The 24,279-nt window shown below is 45.4% G+C and overlaps 1 protein-coding gene across 3 annotated transcripts in view; it reads right to left on the bottom strand.

The window, feature by feature from the left end:
- Positions 1-1,694: 1,694 nt before the first annotated feature.
- Positions 1,695-24,279, bottom strand: part of NSD3 (nuclear receptor binding SET domain protein 3) — a 32,496-nt gene continuing 9,911 nt past the window's right edge. The window contains exons 6-24 of one of the 3 annotated variants that reach the window (XM_027901231.1): positions 23,023-23,529; positions 22,127-22,253; positions 18,824-18,924; positions 16,409-16,454; positions 15,731-15,861; positions 15,060-15,188; positions 14,306-14,432; positions 13,708-13,905; positions 12,923-13,093; positions 10,443-10,592; positions 8,146-8,302; positions 7,383-7,585; positions 6,806-6,918; positions 6,100-6,369; positions 5,482-5,598; positions 5,242-5,383; positions 4,879-4,985; positions 4,329-4,533; positions 1,695-4,110 (exon numbers count right to left, since the gene is read on the bottom strand). In XM_027901231.1, the coding sequence (XP_027757032.1) occupies positions 3,869-4,110; positions 4,329-4,533; positions 4,879-4,985; positions 5,242-5,383; positions 5,482-5,598; positions 6,100-6,369; positions 6,806-6,918; positions 7,383-7,585; positions 8,146-8,302; positions 10,443-10,592; positions 12,923-13,093; positions 13,708-13,905; positions 14,306-14,432; positions 15,060-15,188; positions 15,731-15,861; positions 16,409-16,454; positions 18,824-18,924; positions 22,127-22,253; positions 23,023-23,529 (3,243 nt within the window). In that variant the 3' untranslated portion in view covers positions 1,695-3,868. Of the gene's footprint in view, positions 4,111-4,328; positions 4,534-4,878; positions 4,986-5,241; positions 5,384-5,481; positions 5,599-6,099; positions 6,370-6,805; positions 6,919-7,382; positions 7,586-8,145; positions 8,303-10,442; positions 10,593-12,922; positions 13,094-13,707; positions 13,906-14,305; positions 14,433-15,059; positions 15,189-15,730; positions 15,862-16,408; positions 16,455-18,823; positions 18,925-22,126; positions 22,254-23,022; positions 23,530-24,279 lie in introns of those variants that run through there. The other 2 variants (XM_027901232.1, XM_027901233.1) reach the window with 2 other exon arrangements.

Here is a 24,279-nt window from a genome sequence, read left to right as displayed (position 1 = left end):
AGCTCCCCACCTTCCGCTCCGGAATGACGAGACCCCTTCCAGGGGAGCAGGGAGCTGAGCTGCTCACTCAGGAGCACAGCATCATAGGGAACAGCTTTGCTTTTCTTCTTTTTCCCTCAGAGCAACACCGGGAACACATCCAGCGTGTAGGAGTGTACTGTATGTGCAAATGTTTTTGCTACACAAAGAGAAACGGTGGGGAAAGCTGATGGGAACGGGAAGCAAAGGGACAGCATCGCTCCAAGGTCGCCGTCTCCCACTCAACGCCTGGTGAGCACACACCTCCGAGACAGCTTCCAAACCCTCCCGTTTGCCACGGATCCACTGTACAGCGGGAGCAGGAAGGAACTTAGGGGGAAGCCAAGGACATTTTCAATGCAGTCATACAAAAAATTATGTATAAATAAAAAAAAAAAAAAAAAAAAAAAAAAAAAAAAAAAAAAAAAAAAAAAAAAAAAAAAAAAAAAAAAAAAAGCTGTAAAAGGAACCGCAGAGCTTCAAGTACATTAAACCCTGAATTCATGAGGCAGAGGTTTCCATGTTAAAGTGACTTCTCCGTACCAGCGTCAGACACCCCCATCCCACCCTCCCCCCCTCCCCGCCCACATAATTCTGTAAAGTTTCAATATATACAGATTTTATGCTCATTGATAATCATGTTTTAGTAGTTGTGTCTTTCCCATTCTATCCTGAAATTAAGATACAAGAAGTTGGGGCTTTTTTATAAGAAAGGCCAAAAATCCACATTCCAGCCCTATTACTCCATTTGAACAGATTCTCCAAGATCACGTGGTGACCAGAGAAGGTGATTTGCCCACAAAATCGTCTTCCTGAGCTGCAAATGCCTTCAACAGTCTACAGACAGGACAAGTCTATACAATAATCCAACAGCTACAACAGCTAAAGCTTGCACTGTGTGTTCAGAAGTGATGAACCAGCCTCTGCACCACTGGAATCACAAAATCATGGAATTCTACCTTCTAGACTCATCTGGCCAAGGGCTGCAGGGCGCCTTGCTGTGATCAGGAGCAGTTGGAGAGGAAAAGCTCCAGGAAAGCACAAACCCCATCACCTGCGCAGAGCAGCTCAGGCACTGCCCAGGTGCCACAGCTGGAGGCAGGAGGTCACCAGAAGTGTGGGGCCCACCCCAAAAAAATCAACATAAAACTATGGGAAAAGTGTGCCAGTGTGTTCCCATGAAGGCACAACCGACAGGCTGGAACAGCACATTGCAGCTCTCCACCAAAATGACCAGTTCTGTGGATTTCCTCCAGGCCTCAGCATGAAATGACCAAACTATCCAAGGTTCCTTATTCTGGAGCCCACACAAATCAATTCAGCAGCTGCCTCCCCCTCTGCTGAAGCCAATTCATCAGAACAGCTGTGTAATCTTCTCCTTACAAAGGAACTGCACTAAGGAATAGCGTTCTGGTTACTCAGTCTGCAAAGACGTGGCTAAAATACTCATTTTAACATCTGAGTCTGGCACTCAGAACAGCCTCTCCAGTCACCAAGATACTTTGAATTGGCATTTTCTCATCTCACAACGTTAAAGCCTTTTGAAAGATTCACCTTCTCTTCAATTCAGTGTTTTGTTCACAAACTGCACTGCCTCACAAACCATCTCCTGTTTTCCCTTCGAAGTCCAAGGCCAGCTGTTGGCTGGTTTTTTTTTTTTTTTTTTGGTGGAAACAATATATCATATATATTATATATATTTTAGATATAATATATATAAAATGTATCAGCTGATACCTGCAACATCAGAATGCTCTGACTTCCCAGGAGAAAACCACTGAACTTTATCAAGCCTAATAAATAATACAAAGTGAACCCCTCGGGCCCCACAAACACTGTAGCAAGAGCCGTGTTTGGAATTTCTGAGAAGGTTATAAACATCCTCAGCATGGAGCTTTAAAAGAGACGTTTCCCACACAAAATGCTCAGAAAAATAAAATCCTTTTTTTGTAAAAAACACCAAAATCCAGCACTGCTCTCCAGGGTTAGTGCCAGACCCTCACCAGAGCATGAAGTGCTTTAGGGGTCCCACGAGCCGCTGTCCCAGGACTGTCCCAGACACCCAGGGGAGGGTGTGGGCAGGTGTTCAGAGCTGAGTCCACGGCACAGCAGCTGCTCAGGGACTGTAGTGTATCCTGTCATTCTACAACTGCACACACACACACACACAAAAAAGAACCCAAACACAACTTTCCCCCTGTACATAAATTTGAGGATGAGAAGGACACTGGGCAGAGGCAAGACAGGTTCTAAATCCCGCATGGGCTTTTTCAGCCTATTCCCTCCACGGAGAATCTGAGAATTCTCAGTGTTCCCGTAGGTTTGTGTAAGCAGTTTTCCAGAGATAAGGTTCTTAATTCCAAGGCTGAATTCAGCCAGATGCCAGCAACACTTGATTGTTTTCAATACCCACAAGCAAAGGCTGGCAGGAACAGGTATTATCAGTACACAAGTCAGAAGTACTCGCTGTACCGGGGCAGGGGGGGACACACAGTGCGTGGTGAGATCATGGGCTGGGGGAAGAGGGTCACCAAAACCAACTCTAGCCTGGGGACACCAGTACCCCATGGCTCCTTGCACAAACAAATGGAGGAAAATAGGTTTTCTAAAGAAAATCTGGAGCAGAAGCCGACCTAAGCCACTTCCAAAGCCTCGCTGAAGGAGTCTGTCTCTCTGATTAGCAGTGGAAATCCAAGAGAGAACCATCTCCTGAGGCTCCAGCTGGCTGCTGGGATACGGCCCATTACCCAGACACAAAATACCCTGTTCATCAAGGAAGTGCTGAGATGTTCCTCAGCTCCACTAATGACGAAGATTAAAGTTAGAAGATCTCTCTCAGCAAAAAAACAAAACCAAACCCAACTGTTCAACCAAAACCAACACACACATGGGTCGGGTCCCTTATGTGCCCAAGTGTTCCCTGAAGCCACGGGGAGCCTGAGAAGGCAGCACTGAAGAATCACACTCAGTACCTGCCACCAAACCAGTGCAGATGCGGCAGATGACAAACGCACCAGCAGGACTGACTTCAGCTCTGAGACTGGGAGCCTCTCCTGCCTGGGAAAGGATCCCAAACTGGCAGGATAAAGAAATGACCACTGTGCAACTGAACTTTGAATTTTCACCTATTTGCAAACACCCTTTACAGCTCTGGAGCAAGGAACCACCACTTCTTCCCTGCCTAAACACTGCCAGAACTCATGTTACGAGCACTTCCAAGAAGTCAAACACCTGATTTCTCACAGGAAAAGTTTCACAATAATATTCATAAGTTAACACGAGAGACAACCTACCTTCTCCAATGCCTTTAACAATAAGTACTGGAACAGAGGCATTTCAGAGTCACCTGGTCTGACACCCACACCTGTCTGTTTGGCATCTCAGCGTTACAGAGGGGGGAGGCTTTGCTCTTTCCATTAACTAGACACAAAAGTTACATTGGCTTCGCTGTTTTGTTTTCAAAGACACGTTGACTGATCAAAGCCAGATCTTCAACACCCTTTCAAAATTAAATAAATAAATATGTTGCTATGCTTTGCTTTCTACACTCAAGGAACATTATTTTAAACAGAATATTCTTTTCACTGTCTAAAGGTCTACGGTTTTCTTCGAAGGCCAAGACGTTCCTGGTTTCCAACAGTAAGAGCTGCTGTAGCACATTCAAGGGTAAAAGAAAGACCAAACAATAAAAACCAAACACCACTGCCTGGTTCTGCTCGCTCAGGTCAATGGTCCCGTTCCAGCCCACACGCGACGGCTCCAAGGACAGACTGAGCGTGGCATCGCAGTCTCCCCGAGTTCGTCGCCTGTTGCCCCTCTTCTCCCCTCCTGCGCTTGTCTTTAACCAAAATCACTCCTTCGCCTCTTCCACAGCATTCTGTGCTTCCAATTTGCACTTGATCTTGCTCCAGTACTCGGGTGCCACGGGAGATTTGGGGTCGTGTGCGGAGCAGCAGAGGCGGCCGTCCAGCGCCGACGGCACCAGGGCTCCCTTCTCGTGATCCTTACAGAAGGAATGGGGGCAGAACTCACAGAAGGAAACAGCAGGATTGCTACACACGTCGCACTGATGCCACGGACATTCCCACTTTCCTGGGGATGGGAGCAGAGAGACAGGAAGCTGGAATTAGTGCATTTCAGGGACACCAATAGCCTTTAACCCTCACTCCGTGGTGGAGTTGCTCAAATGAATGCAAAGAAGGTTTAGAAAAATCAGGTGGCTGCTGCTACTTCTCACAGACAAGAATCTATTTTGCACTGCAGTTTATTTTGCATTTTTAGGCCTCTCCTGGCCACACAACTGCTCTTACCAAAAGGTGGTTGAGTCAGGTTAAGGCATAGGAGGTGGTACGCTTTGGGACAGTCCTTCTTATCACACATGACCAGCTCTCCCCCATCTCCACATTGGAAACAGTTGTCTTCATGCATCTGCTTCTGTTCCGTTTTTATTTTCCGCTTCTTCTGCTTTAACTTTGCGTTCTTCACCTTCTCTTCATTTGCTGTTGCAAACGCTGTCTAACAAGGACAAAACCACAGCACATGGTCACTTACAAACCCCTGGCATTAAAATCTACTTTGGGTTATTATTTGCATGAGTTCTGCTTAAATTAGATCCACTCAAAAAAGTTGTTAAGCTGTAAAAGCCAGAAGTGTCCATCCAGATGTTTCTGAATTAACAGTCTGGTAAATTAACAACTTCTCCCCAGACACAACAGCACTGTAGGGCACACTAAAATCCTTAGGGACTTTCAGGGGTGGAAAGTACTACACAGGCTAAAGAGTCAAATAAATCAAACCCCTCTCTTTGCCCTAGGAAATTTCTGGATTTGGGAGGAGAAGCTTCATTGTTCACCCACGTACCTTGGGACGCACTCCCAGGAAGCCGCTGCAGTTCTCTGCTCCGCAGTGACACTCGGTCCTGCCATTGCCCAGGCAATCCAGGTTGTAATTGAATGTTAACTCCATTCCTGCAATTGAAGGAAAACCAATTCACCCACACGGACACTGGGGAACAACAGGCCTGTGACAGTGATGTTTCGTTAGTGTTTGTAAGACCCCTGCTGAAACTGGAACCTAAATATTGTCTCCACTCCAATGAATGACAAAGTTCCTAAACATGCCACTGGAATTAAGTAACTTTAAAGAAAAAGAACATGATTCCAAGTGAGGAATTTGGCCATCACAAGACAAAAGCAGATATGCTCAACAGTGCCATCCTTTTACCTGCAGGAATGTCACAAAGAGCAAACAGTCCAACTCTAATGTCACCATTCACTGTCCACTTCTGTGTTTCACAGTTTGGGTTACAACTATGGTTCATAAAACGGGAGTAGTTCCCCTTTGGGCCAGCATCTATTATTCGGTCCTTCAAGGAAAAAAAAGACAAAGATGTGTTTAGTACTTACAGAGGAAACGAGGTTTCCTGCTGACCAGCAACAGTTTCTATGGAACACTAAATCTCACCTTGGTCACAGTTAACATATAAAAATTGGTGACGCTGTTCTCGTGGGCACGTTTGATGCGCAGCCGGCACTCCTCCTCGTCAATGAGCTCCCCAACATACTCATTCACAAACTCACCCTGCGGAGGGAAGGAGAACAAAAATAAGAAATTATGCATCCTACTCATGGTGACAAAGGAGAGCAACACAGAGAAAAGTATTTCCTATAAAAAAAAAATCATCAAAAAGTGTTACACTTTAATGGTCCCATAGGCACAGTTAGAATATGTGCACCAGGTACTTCCTGCCCAAGCAATAAACTGCCTCAGATTAAAAGGCAGCAGAGCCCAGCCTTGTTCCTGCATTCACTGACAAGACAGTCATCAGTTCTCTAAAATCCTTTCAACTTCCCTGTTTTCTTTTAATATCCACATTTAAAAGCAGAACACACTGTGGGCTCGCAGGGCTAAGGGAACTCGGAAGAGCTGGGATGTGACCGACACCCTGATACAAGGAGTCAACACCGAGCCCTGGGCATCACTCTGCAGCCAGGCTAAAAGGTTAAAACACTCCTAACAATGCACTCGCTGGAGGTGCAGAATGCAGTGTTTTCACCCAGACCCACCCTGAGGTGGCTGTACCTTTTTAATGCTCCTTTTGGTCCTGAGGCCCCAGCCGCGGCGCTCGGTTTTGATGATCTCGGCGTCGGGGTAGAGCCTCTTGGTGAAGCACTGGTTCTGGCAGCGCTCCCCCGCCGGGCACACCTGCGGGTGGCACTCGTACTGCAGCATCCTGTTCAGGCACTCCGACTCCAGCCCGCACGGGTTCTCGTCCGAGGGCTTGCAGTTACACCGGGGGATCTCCGACAGGTCGGCCACCTGGATCTGAACCTTCCCTATCACCTTGTTGGACTGGGGAACGAAGGAGGAGAAGAACAGAGGATGAAGACAATGCACAAGGAACACAGAGTCAACAACTGACATGAGAAGGCAAGAAAATAATTATTTCATCCTGTGTTTTAATGGCACTGTAAGACAGAACAAAGTAATGGTGAAAAGAACAGCAAAATGATGTGAGAATTTCTTTAGGCTTCAGTTGTTGCAAGCACTGGTTTAAGTCCATAACTCAGGATCATGGAATCATAGAATGGTTTGGGTTGGAAGGGACCTTAAAGTTCATCCCATTCCAACCTCCTGCCACAGGCAGGGACGTCTTCCACTTGACCAGGTTTCCCCAAGCCCCGCCCAACCTGGCCTTGGACACCGCCAGGGATGGGGCAGCCAAAACTCCTCTGGGCATACTTACTCATACATAAGTTAAAAATAGAAAAGAAAGAAGCCAACTCACTTTAATGTGTTTATAGGGTGGAGGTTTCCTTGAATTCCTTTCAATTTCCAAAGCCTCTTTGCTTTCTCTTTGTGCTTTCAGCTCCTGGAAGCGCTTTGCTGCTTCTTCAAGTGCTGTGCAGGGAGTTCAGAACAGAAAGCAATTAGCCCCAGTTGCTGCTTATCAAACATGTACATGTATCCATTTAGATTTATTTTTTTTTTAATGCTAGGAATAAAACTGTATTAACAAAAAGACAAGCTAAAAATGAGTTATTGCCGTTTATCATGAATCTGTCATCAGGTACTGTCAGCAGGTACTGAGATACTGAACAATGATCCCATGCAGCAGAGCCCAAGCTCCATCTTAACATTTCCCAGTTTGTGGAAGAACTGAACTGGCCCACAACAACACACAATGAGTAGGCACTTAAAGAAACACATTTTTTATCTGCAGTCAAGGGATCGACACAATGCTTGGATTTCACGTGAACACAGAACACTAGTCACATAATATTCCCATGCAGGTTAAGTGGTGATGGAGACACAAACACGTGGAATTTTTGTCATAAACCACTATAAACTTTGTTTGATTTTACCTTTCTTGAAGGTCTTGTTAATACTAGTTTGCCCCTCAGCAAAGCTTTTATCTCCTTCAACATAAGGGAAAACTCTGCCCTGGTGTACCCAATAGTAGTCATGTGAACCAAAGAAAAATACTGGGAAGTCCCCGATATCATGTTTGAGGCCCTGTATGTTGAGAGGCACAGACCTGGGATTGCAGATCTCTGCTGGCCACCACCTGCAGAGGAGGAGAAAAAAGAACAATATAAGTTCCCCACACCAGAGCTTCCCACTTGCCCTAATGGGATTGAGAAATAAAAGCCAGTTTTCCTTTCACAAGGAAATGAACTCCTTCCTCATGCAGCCACGGTTCCCTTTGGCAACACCTGGGAAGCTCCAGGCAAAAACACAAGTAAAGTTCTTGCTCCAAGTTCTGGAAAAGCTTTTTAAGAGCATCTGTGGCCTGTGAGTGGATTTCTGAGATGCCCTGCAAACACCTGTATTGCTGCAGGTGACTAAAGCAAACACCAGCAAGGACAGCTGGACTCCAAGCCAGCCCCTGCTCTGTGTGGTGATCACGCTCTACAGAGCAAAGGTAAGTGCAATCCCATGTCCATCCATCCCTGCCTGGGAACAGCAGGAGAATTGCATTTCAAAGGTGACATCCGTGTCTGACACACAGCAGATGGATTATTGTATTTCCAGTTCCTGCTCACGACGACTGAGCTGCTTTATTTCCTGCAATTCCAGAGTCCATTAAACACCCACAGCACTAAAACCCCCAAATGGTGAACTTGCCTGTAATTCCCAAGCTTGACCCAAACGATCTGCTTGTACCGCAGCTTCTTCCCAGCTTTACAGTCATTGCAATTCCAGCATCCCTCAGGCATTTCTATGCTGAGACACTCGGGGTGGAAGGAAGCTGGGCAGGACTCACAGCACAACAGTTTGCCACCTTGAAACAAAGAAGCCCTGCTTGGTTTGTAGAAGTCAGGATTTGCTCCCCCGGTGCACAGCAATCGACATTCACTTTAAATCATCCGCTCTACTTCCCCACTGCCCCACAGACAAATGGCAAAAGAGAGGGGTCAAGTCAAACCCAACAATGTTGGTTAAAAAAAGGACTGCAAAGGCAATTTGTGACTCTTAACTGCACCAAAGCACCCAAAAAAGCAGCTGAGGATTTCAAGATGAGGTGAGCTGGCAGGAGGAGCACCATCCCTGAGGTGCTTTTATTTCCAGCTTTTATTTCTTTGGGGATGGTCAAAACAACGACAAACCCCCGCGTTTTTAAGGAGTCCTTTTTCAATCAACATTGTTCTGAGCGAGTCCATAGCAATCATTGGTCAGCACCAACCCCACAGCCTATAGGTTGATCAATGCTTTTCTGCAGCAGGGACAGGAAAAAGGAATTGTAATATTGTGTCTATTCCACAAAAAGGGGTTTACCAGGACGAGCCCAGTATGTCAAGCAGAACGAGACACACACGAGTTGTCCCCATCCCAAAAGTTCCTGGTGCACAGAGGGAACCTCAGTGTGGGGAGTCACCTGAATTTCTGAGGTTTACACTTATTTGGGCAAAAGTTGTTTTGCCTGTCTCACATTTTGGCAGCTGTATTAGGTATGGAGAGCCACAGCACATCTCTAAGCCCTCAGCAAAGCAACTCATACAATATGCCTTGATACATTACATATAATATTTTATATATGTTAGTATATATATACACATATATACACATTTACACATTTTTGCAGATATATATATTTAAAAATTAACAAGTTTTTGTGCCCCAGATGGAAAATCTGGTAGAGACTTGAGGGTATTCAAAGCAATTTTCAATCACAATACCAAAAGAGGAGTGAATAGTCACTTTCAAACCTTTATCAGAAAATCTTGTCCACCTATAGACTTCCCAAAATATTGTAGCATTAACTGATCGTTGCATGTCACAATGAGCATTCCTTAAACAATCCAGTTGCATGACCAACACTGTATTTCCTCTGCTAAAACCAGTAAAATCCAGCCATATGGAGTCTCCAGAGCTCCCCAAACCCACAATGAAAATTTTAAAGTATTTTTTTTGCAAATGTAAGTTCAGAGGAAATACAGACAAATTACTGAAACATTATCTGAGATGGGAAAATGCCAAGAGATGCAAAAATCAAACAAAATCAAACACAAAACTGTCAGTGCTGAGCAAGAAAAAACCCAACATTGCTCTCGGGATGCATTAGGCAGATATGGCTCAAGCTAAGCACAGGGCTCAAAATAATTCTTGTTCTCAGGAATTACAGGACTACTGGAAGCCATCGCTCTAGAAATGCTCAAAACAACCTGCTTTGGGCTGGGAAATGGGGCACTGGCTGGGAACACCCTCAGGGAACCAAATTTCTGTGGGGAATTTGGGTGCTGGAGGTGGGACACGAGGCCCAGGGACTAGAGGGGACACACACAGGTCAAACCTGACTGCCTTCTCCCTCTGCGTGGACACAGCACCCTCCCTTATCCCACCCCAAATGTCCTCTCCTCTCTCAGGCTCTGCACAAGACCCGAAACAGCACATCCCTCCTCTTCTTCCACATGTCAAATCAATTTAAGAAGTGGCTTTACATCATCCAGGCAAACACTGAACTGCAACAGTATCGAGATCCATTTGCCTCCTCTTCACATTGCTGTGCAAAAGCAAACACCAGCTCCCTGCAGCTGGAACAGCCCAGGCCACAAACAGAGTGACTGAACCTCTTCCAGCGAGAATTTAGTGACAGCAATTATTTTAAGCCCTTTTGTAATTTAAAAAAAAAAAAAAAAAAAAAAAAAAAAAAAAAAAAAAAAAAAAAAAAAAAAAAAAAAAAAAAAAAAAAAAAAAAAAAAAAAAAAAAAAAAAAAAAAAAAAAAAAAAAAAAAAAAAAAAAAAAAAAAAAAAAAGAAGAAAAAAAAAAAATTGCCAACATGAACACAGGCTCACAATAACCATGAGTGAAGGTCACTGAAAGCAGTCAGTGTGGGGACAAGCAGACATTTCTCCGTTGATTTAGAGAGAAAAAAATAGAAAAAGCAAAAGTAAATAAAAGAGAAAGAAACTATTTTGGTTACCTTTCTCACATTTCTTTTTGGAAGCTGACGAAGGAGGAGGAATCATAGGTAATTTCATCAACTCAGCACGATTTGACTCATTCAGTAGGTAGTGGGACTTATAGGCATAGGAACTGAACAGGGGGTCTGAATGGTCCTGCACTACCAGCCCTATACGAAACAAACAGAAAGAGATGAGTTGCAATGAAACTACCCATGATTCCATGAAGGAAAAACCAAATAAACCCAATGACCACCTCTAATGTGTATGTGGGAACGAAAAAAAGGATAAAATGAAGAAAAAGGAAAGTCTGACAGAAAGCTTCTTTGCTAACAAAGAGGCTGTGTTGGAGAGACTCAACTGGAAAGTCTTGTGCTGAAAAAGCTTCTTCTAAGTGGAATTTCAATTGTGCTTTTACCCCTCAACTGTGCATCTACAGGAAAGCACAAGAAAGGCACCAGTTTGGATCTGTGGGCTCCCCTCTCCCTCCCACCTGGCAAAAGGAAGCCACAGGCCTGTGCATTTCTCTGGCCTTCTCCACCAAGAAGAGTTTCTCCTGTTGCTCCAACGAGCCCAGGTGAGAGCACAGAGCTTCGGAGCAGAAGGGTTTGGCCAGAAGCTCATAGGAAGAGCAGAGCAACTGAGCCCCAGAAGAAGCAGGAAAGATGAGAGACCAAGAGAGCCCCCCTGGTTCTTTCCCTGGGGGACACAGAGCTGAGGGCTGTAAAGAAGCTCTTGGAACAGGGTGGCTAAAATAGTGCTGTAAGGAGAACGGTGTCAGCCCACCTGGACACACATCCTCAAGAGGATTCCCAGAACAAGGGTGACCTACACATGCAATCATGAACTGTGAGGTGCTTAAGGGAGGGCATTGCAGAAAGGTGGAGTCCTAAAATAGCTCATATTTCAAGTACTTCACCATAAGCAAGTTTCCTTATTTTATAGACTGCCTCACATCTACATTGCTCACTTCAGTAGCTGCACCTAAATACAAACTCCCTTGTTCTGAGAGCAACTAACATCAATTAAATCACCATTCTCACACAGAGATGCCCAAGGATTTCTAAAGCATTCAGTTCCCCATTTCTTTCTGAGTAGGTGCTCAGTGCTCCTGCCCCAGTTGCTGTTCTCAGCACTCTGGCTCCTGATTCCAGCTCGACCTGAACCAACCCCACAAGAATGTTCTGGAAGAACAAGCAGAGAGTTGCTGTAGGACACAGAGGATTCAGGCAGCAGCAGTGGTTTGTAAGTTCTGATAACTAAGGCTCAGGGAATGCACAGGACAGCAAAGCTGAAGGATGGACATTCATTTTACTCAGAATTCCATCTGATGTGGAATGCCCCACTGAGTCTCTGATGTGATTCACATCACACATATCCTGCCTAGGGGTGGCCCCAAAATGTTTAAGTAAGCCCACAAAAGGAGAAACACTGAAGCATCTTGCGAACATCCTTTTACACATTCCAAGCCTCACTGTTTCACTTTGAGCTTCTGGATTTTCAAAATATTGTATTTTAAATGCGATCCCTCATGATGGCTCCCAAGTTACTTGGAAATAAGAAAAGGGAAAGAAAGGAGGTAGAAAGGAAGTTATTCTGGCACCAGCTATCCCTTACCATTCAGAGATCTATAACTGCTATTCTGCCCTTGCAAAGACAGGGCAAACTAAACCTCCACCTGAACGAACACAAGCAAAAAATGACTTCAGGATCCAGCTCACTTTCACCTCCTTATTAGTGACTCTCAAAGCTGCTGAAGAGAATCTCCAATATAAACTGCTGTGATTCTGTAGAAGGTACATATTAGCACTATTTCAACACCTAAGGATGCCAGTACTTTTGGATTTTGAGACCGAAGCAACTGATGCGCCAATACTTTTTAAGCTGTTCTCTGGCAGAACCCTGGTGACTGAAGAGCCATAAAAGTAACAAGGGGGGAAAAAAAAAAGGAAAAAAGTAAAAGAGAAAAAAAAAAAAGAGAACTTTGGCATACAGGAAAGCCCAGCATGAAACTTGCTCATACAGTACTGCTAAAGGTTTTCTTTCAAAGTTCTCGAATGTGATGGCAGCTATAAATTAAAATGAATTTTTCTAGTTCATGAGTGAATCCTACCTTTTAGCCTTAGAAATTTAAACAGTTTTAAGTTTGTGAGTGGTGAAAGAATCCCCTTCTGCTTAATACAGTCATTAATAACCCAGCAGCCATTCTCAGTGCGCAATGGCTGGAACTGAGGAATTGGGATTCACTTTTCCCTACAGGCAAAACAAGTCAGCCCAAGTACCTATCACCGCTTCTGACTTTCAAATGTTATGGACAGCAAGTGGAATCTCATGAGAACTGTTGACCAAAATAAAATGAAATTAAATAAAATAAAAAAAATCCCAGCAGCATTTATCTCCAGTGAGCCCTAAGGGAGGAGTTCCTCATGAAGCACTTAAATTTTCATCACTAAACTGCACAAGTGACAACCGTAGAACAGGGAAAAACCAAGCGTCTCACCTCTTGCACAAACGAAACAAAAGCCTACATTTACAGCTGATGAGGAGTGAGTCCTTTTGGAATGGTTACTACAGATGAGGATGTGGGATGACACAAAGAGGCTGCCGGCGGCGATGCAGCCGTCTCCCGAGTGATAGGCCACGGGGCACCGCAAACACCTCGCCATGCGACCTGCGCGACAGAAACACGAGAGGCACCGCGTCAGCCGGGCACAGCCGCTGCAGACACCCAGCCCCAGCGAGCCCCACCCAGCACAGGGGCACCACAGGGCAGGATCCCCCACAGGCTGGGTCTGTTCCAGTTACTGGGGTAAAAAGAAACAGTTACATCTTTTTAATTATTTTTTTTTTTAATAAGTTTTACTAGTGTTAACCCTCAACTTGCACTTTAAAATCGTTAAGAAAAATTGTCATCATTCGAGAGTCTGTTTTTTTTTTTTTTTGTTTAAATATTTTGGCTCATTCCTAAAAGGATATTTTCCTCGGAAAATAATTGTTCTAAATGCCACTACAAACTGTCTTTAAAAACCAACATTCCTTGGCCTTCACACTACAAAGCCTTGGCTTCCATTAAACCCAGCACCACCAGCTGACAAGAGTGTGGATCCAGGTACACTCCACAGCAGTCTTGGGCTGCCAGCTGCTTCCCACCCAGAGAGGTATCAGTTAATGACCTTGCTGGGGAGGAAACCCTCGTTCCTTGCTGTGTTAGAGGGTGGGATTGGATCGACTGTTACTGTGGAGACACAGCTGAGCCTCCTCCCTGCTCGGAGCAGCTGCCCTCACCTTTGCTGGCTTTGTGCATGTCCTTGTCCATGGAGCAGGCAGTGCAGCAGTGCTGCGGGCACCGGAACCCCCGGGACTCAAACAGGGCCGTGGCAAACTTGCGGACACAGGACTCGTGGTAGAACTTCCCGCAGGTGCTGACGGAGCAGCGCTTCACATCCTTGCCAGGCAGCTTGCAGGAAAAGCACGTGTGTTCTCCTTGGAAAAGATGGAATAATGGAGAACAACTGTAATGGACAACTCTTTGAGGTACTGCATTGTTAAAAATATTCTGAAGCCAATGGAGTTACACTGGAGTGAGCAATGCAGGCTCCTTCCCTCCCAGCAGGGCACACTGTGATCCACAGTAACTATGGACTTGCTGCTCACACTAAAGTCTCTTATTCCAAGTAAAACTCTAAGCAATTTATTACTTTTTTCTTATGAGGTACTCGCTAAGCAGACAATGAGAACCTGTCCTCAGAGGTTAAAAAAGTACTGGAATAACCCAAACTTACTCCCAAACCCTTGGAACACACGGCCCTGCTCTGACCAGAACACGGCTCCCGAGCAAAGACGGAAATCCCTCCCAGTTTTCCAGGCACTGGAACACACTCACCGTTCTTACACTCGGCGCAGATGAACTTCTCCTCGGGCACAGCCTTCAGGCCGAGGCACTCCAGGTGGAACACGCTGCAGCACTCGCCCTCGCAGGCCAGCAGCGACTCGCCGTAGCTCTCGCAGATCTGGAACAGGCAGAGAGCTCAGCAGGGAACGGGGTACCTGACACCCTGAAATGCCAGTGGCTGCCAGGTGTCAACACAGGAACGGGCTGGAAATCGCTCCAGAGCTACGGTAAGTCTCTGGGTTGAGGACAATCCCAGCACTCCCAGCACATCCCTTGCCCTGGGAACAGTGCGAGCCCGGACAGAGACAGGAGAGGCATTACAGGATCCACCCACACTCCTTCATTTTTCAGGGAGCAAGCTGCTCTTGCTCTTCCTACTGATCAGGAAACTGGCCAGAAGTTTCCAGGATTTTCTCTTGGAAAATCCTCGCTCTGCCCTATCCTGAATGACCACGTGAAATCTTCAAATGGAGCAGAAAATGGCATCTACTTTTTCTACAGATGCCGGCAGGTCTGGATTAGACACCACTTTGCAACTTCTGAGCTTCCTGGCACGCAGGAAGGCTTAGGAATAATTTAATGATCACTTCATATGAATGATTTTCAGAGCATAAACCCTAAAATCCTGTATATTCTATCTGAGAGACATGGTTATGAGACACAGTTAAAACAAACAAGTGTAATATGAAAACAGAAAAGGGGGATGCATATTTAGTATCCATCACTTCCCAGTACCACCAGTTACCTGACAAACAGTGTCTTTTTTACTTGTCCCAGTTCCTCTCCTGGATAAGCTGGAGTCCACTGACTGCACATCCGAGGCGTCGGCGTCGGCAGCGGCTGACGGGCTGTCCGAGCGCTTCCCAAAACTGCCCTACAAAGAGGGAAAGTCCATGGCACTCAAACCAGACACTTCCAAAGCACAACCACACTGGGAAAAGTATTTCTGTCCTTGTGGCTAAGAGAACCATTTGATATGTCAAGAGACACAGGGGTCCTGGAAAGGTGCTGAACTTCACCAGAGTGATTCAAATGCTGCCTCCTGATACATTTCACCTGCACAAGCAAAACACCATAAAGAGCTCTCTTACTTTTCCAGACCTCCCCTTGGGTTTTTACCAGGCACAGCAGATTCTCACAATTCCCAAAGAATCTCCAACCTTCCACAGAGCAAATAATGATCTAAAACAATGCTCTGCCAGGCAAAGTAGTAGGAAAAGTTGCAAATAAAGGTTGTATTTTTGTATCAGCCCAACGGAGGGGATTAGAAGGAAACAGACCTGGCTTTATGCTTTTGGATAATAAAAGACACAAAATCTGTAGAGACGTATTCACATATTCAGGATTAATTAACTGCAGAGCCTGTTATACACTGACAGCTTAATCAGGACCCTGTGAGAACAAACACATCTTTACCTGTAAATCATTGAGTCCCCTGGAATCGGAGTCAGACGTGTCCCTGTAGGCAGAGCTGGTCAGTTCCATGTCTGTGGACGCACGACTTCTCTTCTTTAAGGGCTTACAGGAGTCCGAAATCTCGCTGGCACCTTAACACAACACACTGAAATTAGTTTTAATATACGTTCTCAACTTTTTGCTTAAAATTAACAAAGGAAAAAGAAAGATTGAGAGCCTGGAATGCATTATTTGCCTTCATTTTCAGTTTGCAATTTTGTTAGTAATTTAATTCTCCCTGAAAAGTTCATTAACTGAAAACCACCTTAGGCAGAGCTTTTGACAAACTTCTGAACATGCTGACACGGTGGAGGAAGCTGCTAAACTGTCTCTAAAAGAGGATAAATCCTCAGGAGATTTTCCTCTTCATCATCCATCTTCAACTTTGGCTAAGCAAATACTTCTAAGAAATGTCCAGAAGCAGGATTTGGGTGCTTACAGCACATGAACAGACACCATCCTTCCCCCAGCAATGCACAAGTACCAGCAACAGAACCCCAAACACACCCCCTCACCAGAGAAGTCGAGCTCAGCACCCCAATGCTCAGCCCCACAGAGCATCAACGGTGCAGCTTACACAGAACAAAGCCTCTGCCCAAGGGTGAGGAGCCACAAAGTTCATTTCTGCCTGCAACTCACCTTTCTGCAATCCCGTCTTCACTGCTGCCAGTGGGACCGTTTCAACCTGTTTGAATAGGAAAATCCACAGTTAAAACCAGAGGAACGTTTGTCCCTAGGAGCAAAAAAGCAAACAGGTCAGTTCAAGGGGTTAGAACTGGGGTGGGAGCTGCCATCCCCTCCTCAGCCCGAGCCTCCACGTCCCGCTGGATTCCCTCCTGCCTAGGCTGGTGCCCGGAGCCACGGCAGCCACAGGTCACTAGCCAGGTCCTGTGGCTCTCTCCCTTTGGGCACGAAGGTGACAGGAACGCTGTATCCGTGTCCAGCAGGCAGGAGCGGGGCCTTTGGGCAGCCAGGCCTGGTGCTCTGATAACCCCAGGGCCGTGTGAGCACAGGTTCCCCTGGCTGGGTGGCACTGTGGGACAGTGCAGGGCCGTTCCCACCAGCACTCCCTGGAGCTCCTGCAGCCCCTTCTCCCTGTCTAGAGCGCTGCACGGGCCCGGCCGGGTGCAGGGCTCTACACAGCTGGAGCTCGAGGGCACAAACACCTCAACACACAACTGGACAAGTTTACAATCTCGCAAAAGCACCTCCAGTCCTCGACCCTACGGAGAAGGTTAGGAACTGTTCTGCCAACAAACATGGAAGACGTGGGAATTTGGTGACTGGATAATAATTACAGGAGAAAGCTGTTGCCTAAATCCTGGTTTTAAGGTTAAGAATTACAAGTTACTTCTTTGCAATGCGGTTACATATGCATGGAGAAACACGTTTAGTAAATATTTAAGGATTATTCTATAATTTTTTTAAAAAATATTTTATTTTGTTGTACAATAGGTAAAAACATACAATAGAAGGATTTGTATAGGATACATTTTGTAATACAAATATAAAATCTAAACAATCACTTTTATTTCTCCACTAGTCACTGTAACAGTAGCATCAACATTTTGTTTTTCCCATTAATTGTACTCGTTCCAGTTATAATTTTATACCAAGTTGTTGCAGACTAATTGGGGAATCAGTTGCAAGAAAACTTGAGTTTGGGTAACAAATATTGTTGCATAATTGTAAGAAGTTAGTAAAATTATTTTCTTTTAAATATAACTTAATACATTCAAGGTTTTGCGCATTACAGTGCCCCTGGGTTTCACTTTAGTCAGATACTTCTCCTGAGAAAAGCACTTTAATTAATGTCCACAGACTGAGTTAGCCAGGTCAGAGAAGCACACGAAGCTACCTGGGATCCATGAAGTTCATCTTGTTGGTTCTTATACCTTTGTTAAATTAAGAAACATTTACAAACATAAAATAACTCCTTTGAAAGGGGGAGGCTGCAACCCCTCGTGCCAAGAAGCTCCAGGGACCACAGCGGGTGTCTCACACCCAACGTTTAAACTGCTTTAAAGTTTCAGCAAGAAACTGTCTCGAGCTGGAGCACTCATTCCTTTGCTGCACACCAGGGCAGGAATGCTGAGGCATCAAAGGGAAAACAGCGGGGGGAAAAAAGCAGTTGGGTTCACTTTCAGTCTCTGAAGTGAAGGAAGTGCAAAACAAAGCGCAAGGGGCCAAGAATAAATTAAAGAGATAAAAACATTTTTCCCCTTCCCATATAAATCTTCATCCTGACTGTCCCTCTTTAAAAATTCTCACTGGGAGAAGCTAAACTATGAAACATTCATATAAAATTCTCGGCTTTCAGACAGAGAGCCCCTTGAAGAGCGAAAATCGACCATGTAAGGAGAAGAACCAACAACTTTGACAAACTTATTAAAAAGCGTATTCAGGTTTTAATATTTCTGTCCATCCACTGCACTCTCCTACTCACTCCCACACAGATTTTTTTATCTTCTTTTTTTTTTTTTTTTTTTTAAAGCAACAACATTTGTCTGTCTGATATCCAGGTTAAAGGAATGCCCTGTACATGTTAGAGCTATTTCAGGAAGAAAAGGTATATCCAGATCTGTTTTGCTGATGTCTGCCAACATGAAAGTCTGACTATTCATCTATAAAATCATTCTTAAAGTCCATTTTCAGAAGTGGTCAGATTAATCACTCTAACTTCATTTGAAAAACAAAACCTCAACAACAAAACCAGCAGCTAAATCAAGAGCCAAAGGAAGGAACCTGGTGGAAATTCCATCCAAGAGAAATCACTGAAACAAACCCATTTTGCTCTGAACAGAAATCTCAAAGGAAACATGGCAGGTTCGTTAGGAGTCATCCATCATTGCGTTCCCACTTCCATAGCCTGACTGATACTGAGAAGATGCCAGTAGCAGAGTCACAGCAATGGCATTGACAGGGGGATTTCATGGAGGATAGTCCAAACCGAAACCCGATGGGGAAAAATGGAGAAAAATAAAAAGGCACCAATATAAGCCACAACATTTATGAATACAATATATTTTAACTCTCTACATGGAGGAAGCCAACCTGCTCCTTTTTGATCTTCTTCTTTGGCACAACTTCGGTGGATTTCTCAGACTCTGAGCGGGTTCGAATCGATCTTCTCTGTTGCTTCTTTTCTACAGAACCTGAAGAAGGTAAAAAAGGTTTCCATTACATGATTCCTCATATTTCTGAGGTACAGCAAGTGTGCAACACCAAATCAACAGGTAAAGGAACGAAACCAAGACTCTGTCCTCTTTTGAATGTTTTATTTTTAAATTCAGTTCCAAGCTGTTGGCCAGCTGGTGCTGTGGGTGCAGACACACGTTCTGATTCCAGAGACAGATCAGCTTCAGAAAACAGACACCAGTAACAGAGCGGAACAAAAAGCTGGAATCCAGCTTAGGGCAAACAGATTTCCACAACACACCTCTCAGGCACAGTCTTCACTTGGTTAATTCTGAACCAAGCAGTCCATCTCTGGTGTTTTGGGAAGGTAGTCACAACCATCTCCTTGAATGAAAACAAACTAGAAATTTCAGAAGCAAAGCACAGCTTCAAGTCTTTGCCCAAAATGCCAGTTCCGTGCCCCCTCTGTGGGGCAATGGCCTCTGTTACACAGGAACTACAGCCAGCCCCCCACTGCAACACCTGCAGCCACACCAGACCTCAACGTTCACCTGGAGGCTTTGAGGCAAAGGAAAACTCAGTACAAACAGAAGCAGTGACCACGGTATGTTACTGTCATTAACGACCGTGAAAAATGAGGTTTTTAACATATTACCGTAGAGAACAAAGATGAATGAAGGTTACTGTGGTATTTCAACAGACGAAGCAGGAGCTGCTGGGTTTTTGGCAGCTGACTTTTTGTGCTCCAGCACCTTTGAAAAGGACACATCAAGAACCACACACACGACACTCAACACCACAGGCAGCTGTTGGAACAAGCACACACTTGGAGCTGAGAGAAAACTGGGACCTGAGGATTTACAATGAGCTGCTTGGGAAGCATCATCCTTGGTTTTATGTTTGGGGGGGTTCTCCTGAAGAAGACACAGCTGTGAAATACTCTGTATTCTTCCAAATAAAACTGGAAACTCTTGGGAGCAGGAATCAGCTGTGCCAGAGCTGTTAGGAGTTGTAAACCTGCCTGGTCTCGTCAGGAGATAAAGTATCTAGAGAGCTAGGCAGGCTTGAACCAGACTGAAAGACAGCCTTGCAAAAGGACTCCAGAGAAAAGAATGAATATTGCTCTTGATGCATGGGATGAGCATTTTTCTCGCAGCTGCATGGCTCTGGAGTACAGCAGTAACTAAACTACCCAGTTGGAAAAGTTATTGTGTTACAGTAATTGTATTTCTGAGGGGATAAATTGTTTTTCTTCAAGGGGAAAAAACTTTCAAAGCACACAAATTAATGATAGCAATTAGCTACTCATAATTTAGAAATTAATGACTCAGGTCAACACCCTTCCCGTTTGCCCACATGTAGCTTCTGGTTCCAATGAGCCCTATCCCTTCAGGGACTCCCACAGCTCCAGTGGGTCTCCACACCAGAGCTGGGAAACATCTTTTAGCACCTTCGTGTGTGGCCAAAATCCCCTGAAGCAGCTCCAGGTAAATTCGAGCAGGTGCAACCAAACAGTTCATTTAGCCAAGAACAGATTTTTCTCCCCTTTGCCACCTCACTGCAGCAAAGGAATTAAGATCGAGCCCTGGGCCCGAGAACTCCAGAACCAGCATGTCCAGTGTTGGCTGACACAGCACTGATCAGTGCAGTGGGCACTGTTCCTCTTCCCGCTCTCCAAGGATCCAGTCATCAGTTCCACAATGCTCCTGTTTTGATCCAGAGGTTCAGGACGGATGTTGGACCAGCCCTCTGCCTTGCTACAGACAAATCTAGCTGGGTGTCTGTGCAGACCAGAGGCACTGGGGATGCTCAGGGCTGCTCCCCTGGCAGCAGATTCCAAGCAACAGAACTATCTTCCCGGCACTATGGAATTCTGTGTATCTGACTGGAGGTTATCAATAAGGACTCCCAGAGTCAGTCTGGGAAATACTTTACCATAAAGGGATTCTGAAGTTCCAGTGACCTGGCATTTGAAAAAAGGACTTGGCAAGTTATGTTCCACGAGAGGGGACCAATAACTGGACTTTGGAAATGGCTTTGAGAGTGACTGTTTGGAGTGTGCACTGCAGGAAGGCTCAGGCACTTACAGGGTGTTAGCAGGTGGAGTGTCATGTATCCAAGAATCCTAAGAAAATGAAAAAAAGACAGGCTCAGAATTCTCACCCCCTGTGTCTGAGGAGCCTTTGGGAAGGTGAAGCCTTTAGATGCCAGGAGAGAGAAGCAGAACAGTGATGGCCTCTCTTGCTGCAAGGCAGTTAGAGTAGCCACAGCAACTGTAGCTGGAAAGAACCACCGCTGTCAACAACAGCAAGGGAAACTCCAGTCACCCAGGAAATCTGGAGTACTCAGCCTGTGCAGCCCCGAACAGTCCGTAAAGCAGTGCCTATCAAACAGCCCTGCCTAAAAACTACACACAGACAGGACCTGAAGCGTGTTTGCAGAGGACTCATGGACACAAACCACTGAGGTTTCTGACTCCAGATCTCATTTATTTCATGTTTGGAAAGGGAGGAATAACCAAACAGACGGATAGTTAAAGCAGAAGTGACACCTGGCAACATTATGAGATTCAAATAGCTCATTCCAGGCTTTCCCTTTTCAGGCCCAAGTTCCATGACTTGCTTCAGTGGTTCTTCTCCCTCGGAGCTGATACTTCAGAACTCAGTGCTTTACGATGGGGCCCCTGAGATGCCTTCAGAGGGCAAGCACTGCCTCATTTGGCTGATGGAGTTAGTTGAAGCAGTTTTAAAGAAATCCCTGTCCTTGAACAGGTCATGCAGGAACTCAACCACAAAGCCTAGGGAGCCCCATCCTGAATCAGCCATTCCCTACTGAACTGTGCCACTTCCCGAGTCTCTTCCTTTGATCCCAGCTCTTGTACTTGACATTTGGTGCCACAAGCCATGGCAATGCCCTGCTAACACACATCCACTGTGTTGTCTTCTAAACCAACTCGCCATCTGCTCTGCACAGGACATCCATCCTCGAGTGTGTTGACTCAGACTGTAAGTTGCAGACACAAAGTTCAGAGGCCAAACCACCAATCCCACCCCACAGCCGTGCTGTGTGTGCTGGGCTCACCGCCTGTGACATTAGCCATGCCCGTTACAACTACTGTGTAAACAGAAAGACATTAATTATAATTTTTAAGTAAGGAGAAAATGCTGAATTTCAACGCTGAGGGCTCAGGTTCAGACCGGCACTCTGCAGTTTCCCTACCTGCTGACCCAGAAGTTGTCTCAGGAGAGGATGCATTTTGCACTGCTGCTTTTTCACTTCTCTGAGCTGATGAAGAATTGAGTTTCTCTTGTCCTTTGACGCTTATTTCTGTTTTGTTACCAACTCCCTTGAAAAGAAAAAAGGAAAAGATTGTCTTCCCCTGTGTGTTGCTACCAGATAACAGATCTGCCCTTGAATCTCAGAACAGGAACAATCAATGCTCTCCAGCCCAACACATACACAGGATAAATCTACTACGGAGTCACCTCCCTGCAGAACTTTCCCCCCCTCTCGATCTCCCTTTACACACAAGGAAAAAAAAAAATTCCAGTGACTTTTCTAAACATTACCTTCTCTACAGGGCTTAGGATGAAATAAACACTCTCCAGGTAGAGAGGCAGAAGAAGGAGGCAGAGAAATAGTCCTAAGCCTTTTCCTTACACTGACTGTGGGAAGCTGCTGTGCACCTGAAGGAAGCTCAGAGGCAGAACTCGATTTAAAAGTCTGTTACACAGAATGTAGTTATCACTTTTTAGTACATTATTAACAGTTTTGTCATCTTATCTGTTTCCCACAAAACCACTGATTTTAAGACTTACAGAGAATTTCTGGATTATTTCAACTAGGAAGCTGGAGTGAAACAGCTTTAATAAATTTCTGTGTGTTATGAACAAAAATGTGACCATCTGTAGGGAGCTGCTCTGCCACCAGCAAAACAGTTACTGCCAGAGCTGCACTGAAAGTGGGGTTCAGTGCACTGAAAGGTTCAGCTGTCACATCTCTCCACTGAAAGGAACACGGATGGTGAAAGCTTGGTGGACACAGTTCCAGCTCCCCAGTAAGGCAGGCTCAGGACAATTCAGGAACAAAAGGGGGTCACTGCACCAACCACGTACCTTGGTGGAATAAACAAACTGATCGATGAGTTTTCCATCCCCAGCAGCATTCTGAAGGGCAAAAACCTGTTCAATTTTAACAACCGGAGACATGTTACATTTCTGCAGATCCAGGTTGTGCATGGTTATTGACGCTGGCAGGGATTTCCTAGCGGCAGCTGTCTTCCACGCGATTTTCACGGGAGGTGCCTCCTCCTCCTCCACGCTGGACTGCCTCCTCTGGCCCTGCCTCCGTGCCTCAGCGTTGGAAGGGGACGATCCTGCCCCTGTGCTGGCGTGTTCCGGCTGCGTGCTCAGCGTGGGCTTCGGCCGCCGGTTCTTCTTGGCCTCCGCTTTGGGGGCAGCAGTCTTTTTGGCCTTGGCCAAAGCCTCCTCTGGCTCTTGGTCTATGTAAATGAAGGTGTACTGTTCTATCCTCTCCTCCCGGGTCATCTTCAGTGCCTTCTCAGCGTGGGCAATGCCAATGTCCCACTGAGCTCGCTCCCTCTGCGGCCTGGGCTTGCGGATCTTAAGGGACAGAGACAAGCAGTTGATTACACTTAAGACTTCGCCACTACAGCACTCAAAACGCAGTCCTGAGGGTCTTTGCAACTGCCAGGCAGCAGGTTGGAGTTTGCTCTCTATTTGCTGGGTATTTTTTGACAGATGGACACTGAATTCCCTGCTCAGAGTATAAGCAGACACTCAAGCTGGATCATAAGACCATCACAATTAAGTGTCTGCCCTGAGTTACGGCTTCACTAAAGCCAACACAGGCAGTATTCCATCCATAATTCCATTATGAGACAGAATTTATCCTACCTTAGCCACTTTTTAAATCCTCCTTACCCTTCTATAAACATTCTTTTTTTTTCCACATCAGTATTTTGATCAGCATAAATACTGACTGTAGTAGTTCATCTACACAGTAAGTAATTCCTGTAGCTAACACTTCCTTTCCAATACAACAGTAGGAAAGGAACATATCTGCCAGTATTAGGGGTTGGAATAATGTCCTTAAAAATGCATTTTCCAAAGAACAGGCTAATAATGAACACACAAGGCCCTGTTTTTATTTAAAATGCTAATATGGATGTAAGATTATCTCCAATGCTCCACGAGGAGCCAACAAAGCAGGTTCAGCTCTCAGCCTTTTCACATGAAAGTCACAAGAGTATGGAAACATTTTCATGATCTTTGTGAGAAACACTCCTGGCAGTGACACGCAGCCAGCCCTTCTCAGGGTAAAGCACTGCAGAGTTCCAGACCTGCAGATGA

The sequence above is a fragment of the Empidonax traillii genome, unplaced genomic scaffold (assembly GCF_003031625.1).
Source record: "Empidonax traillii isolate 1590-97213 ecotype Southwest subspecies unplaced genomic scaffold, ASM303162v1 scaffold766:size301553, whole genome shotgun sequence".
NCBI lineage: Eukaryota > Metazoa > Chordata > Aves > Passeriformes > Tyrannidae > Empidonax > Empidonax traillii.
Note: the sequence above shows the minus strand (reverse complement) of the source record. Positions and strands in the feature narration are given on the sequence as shown.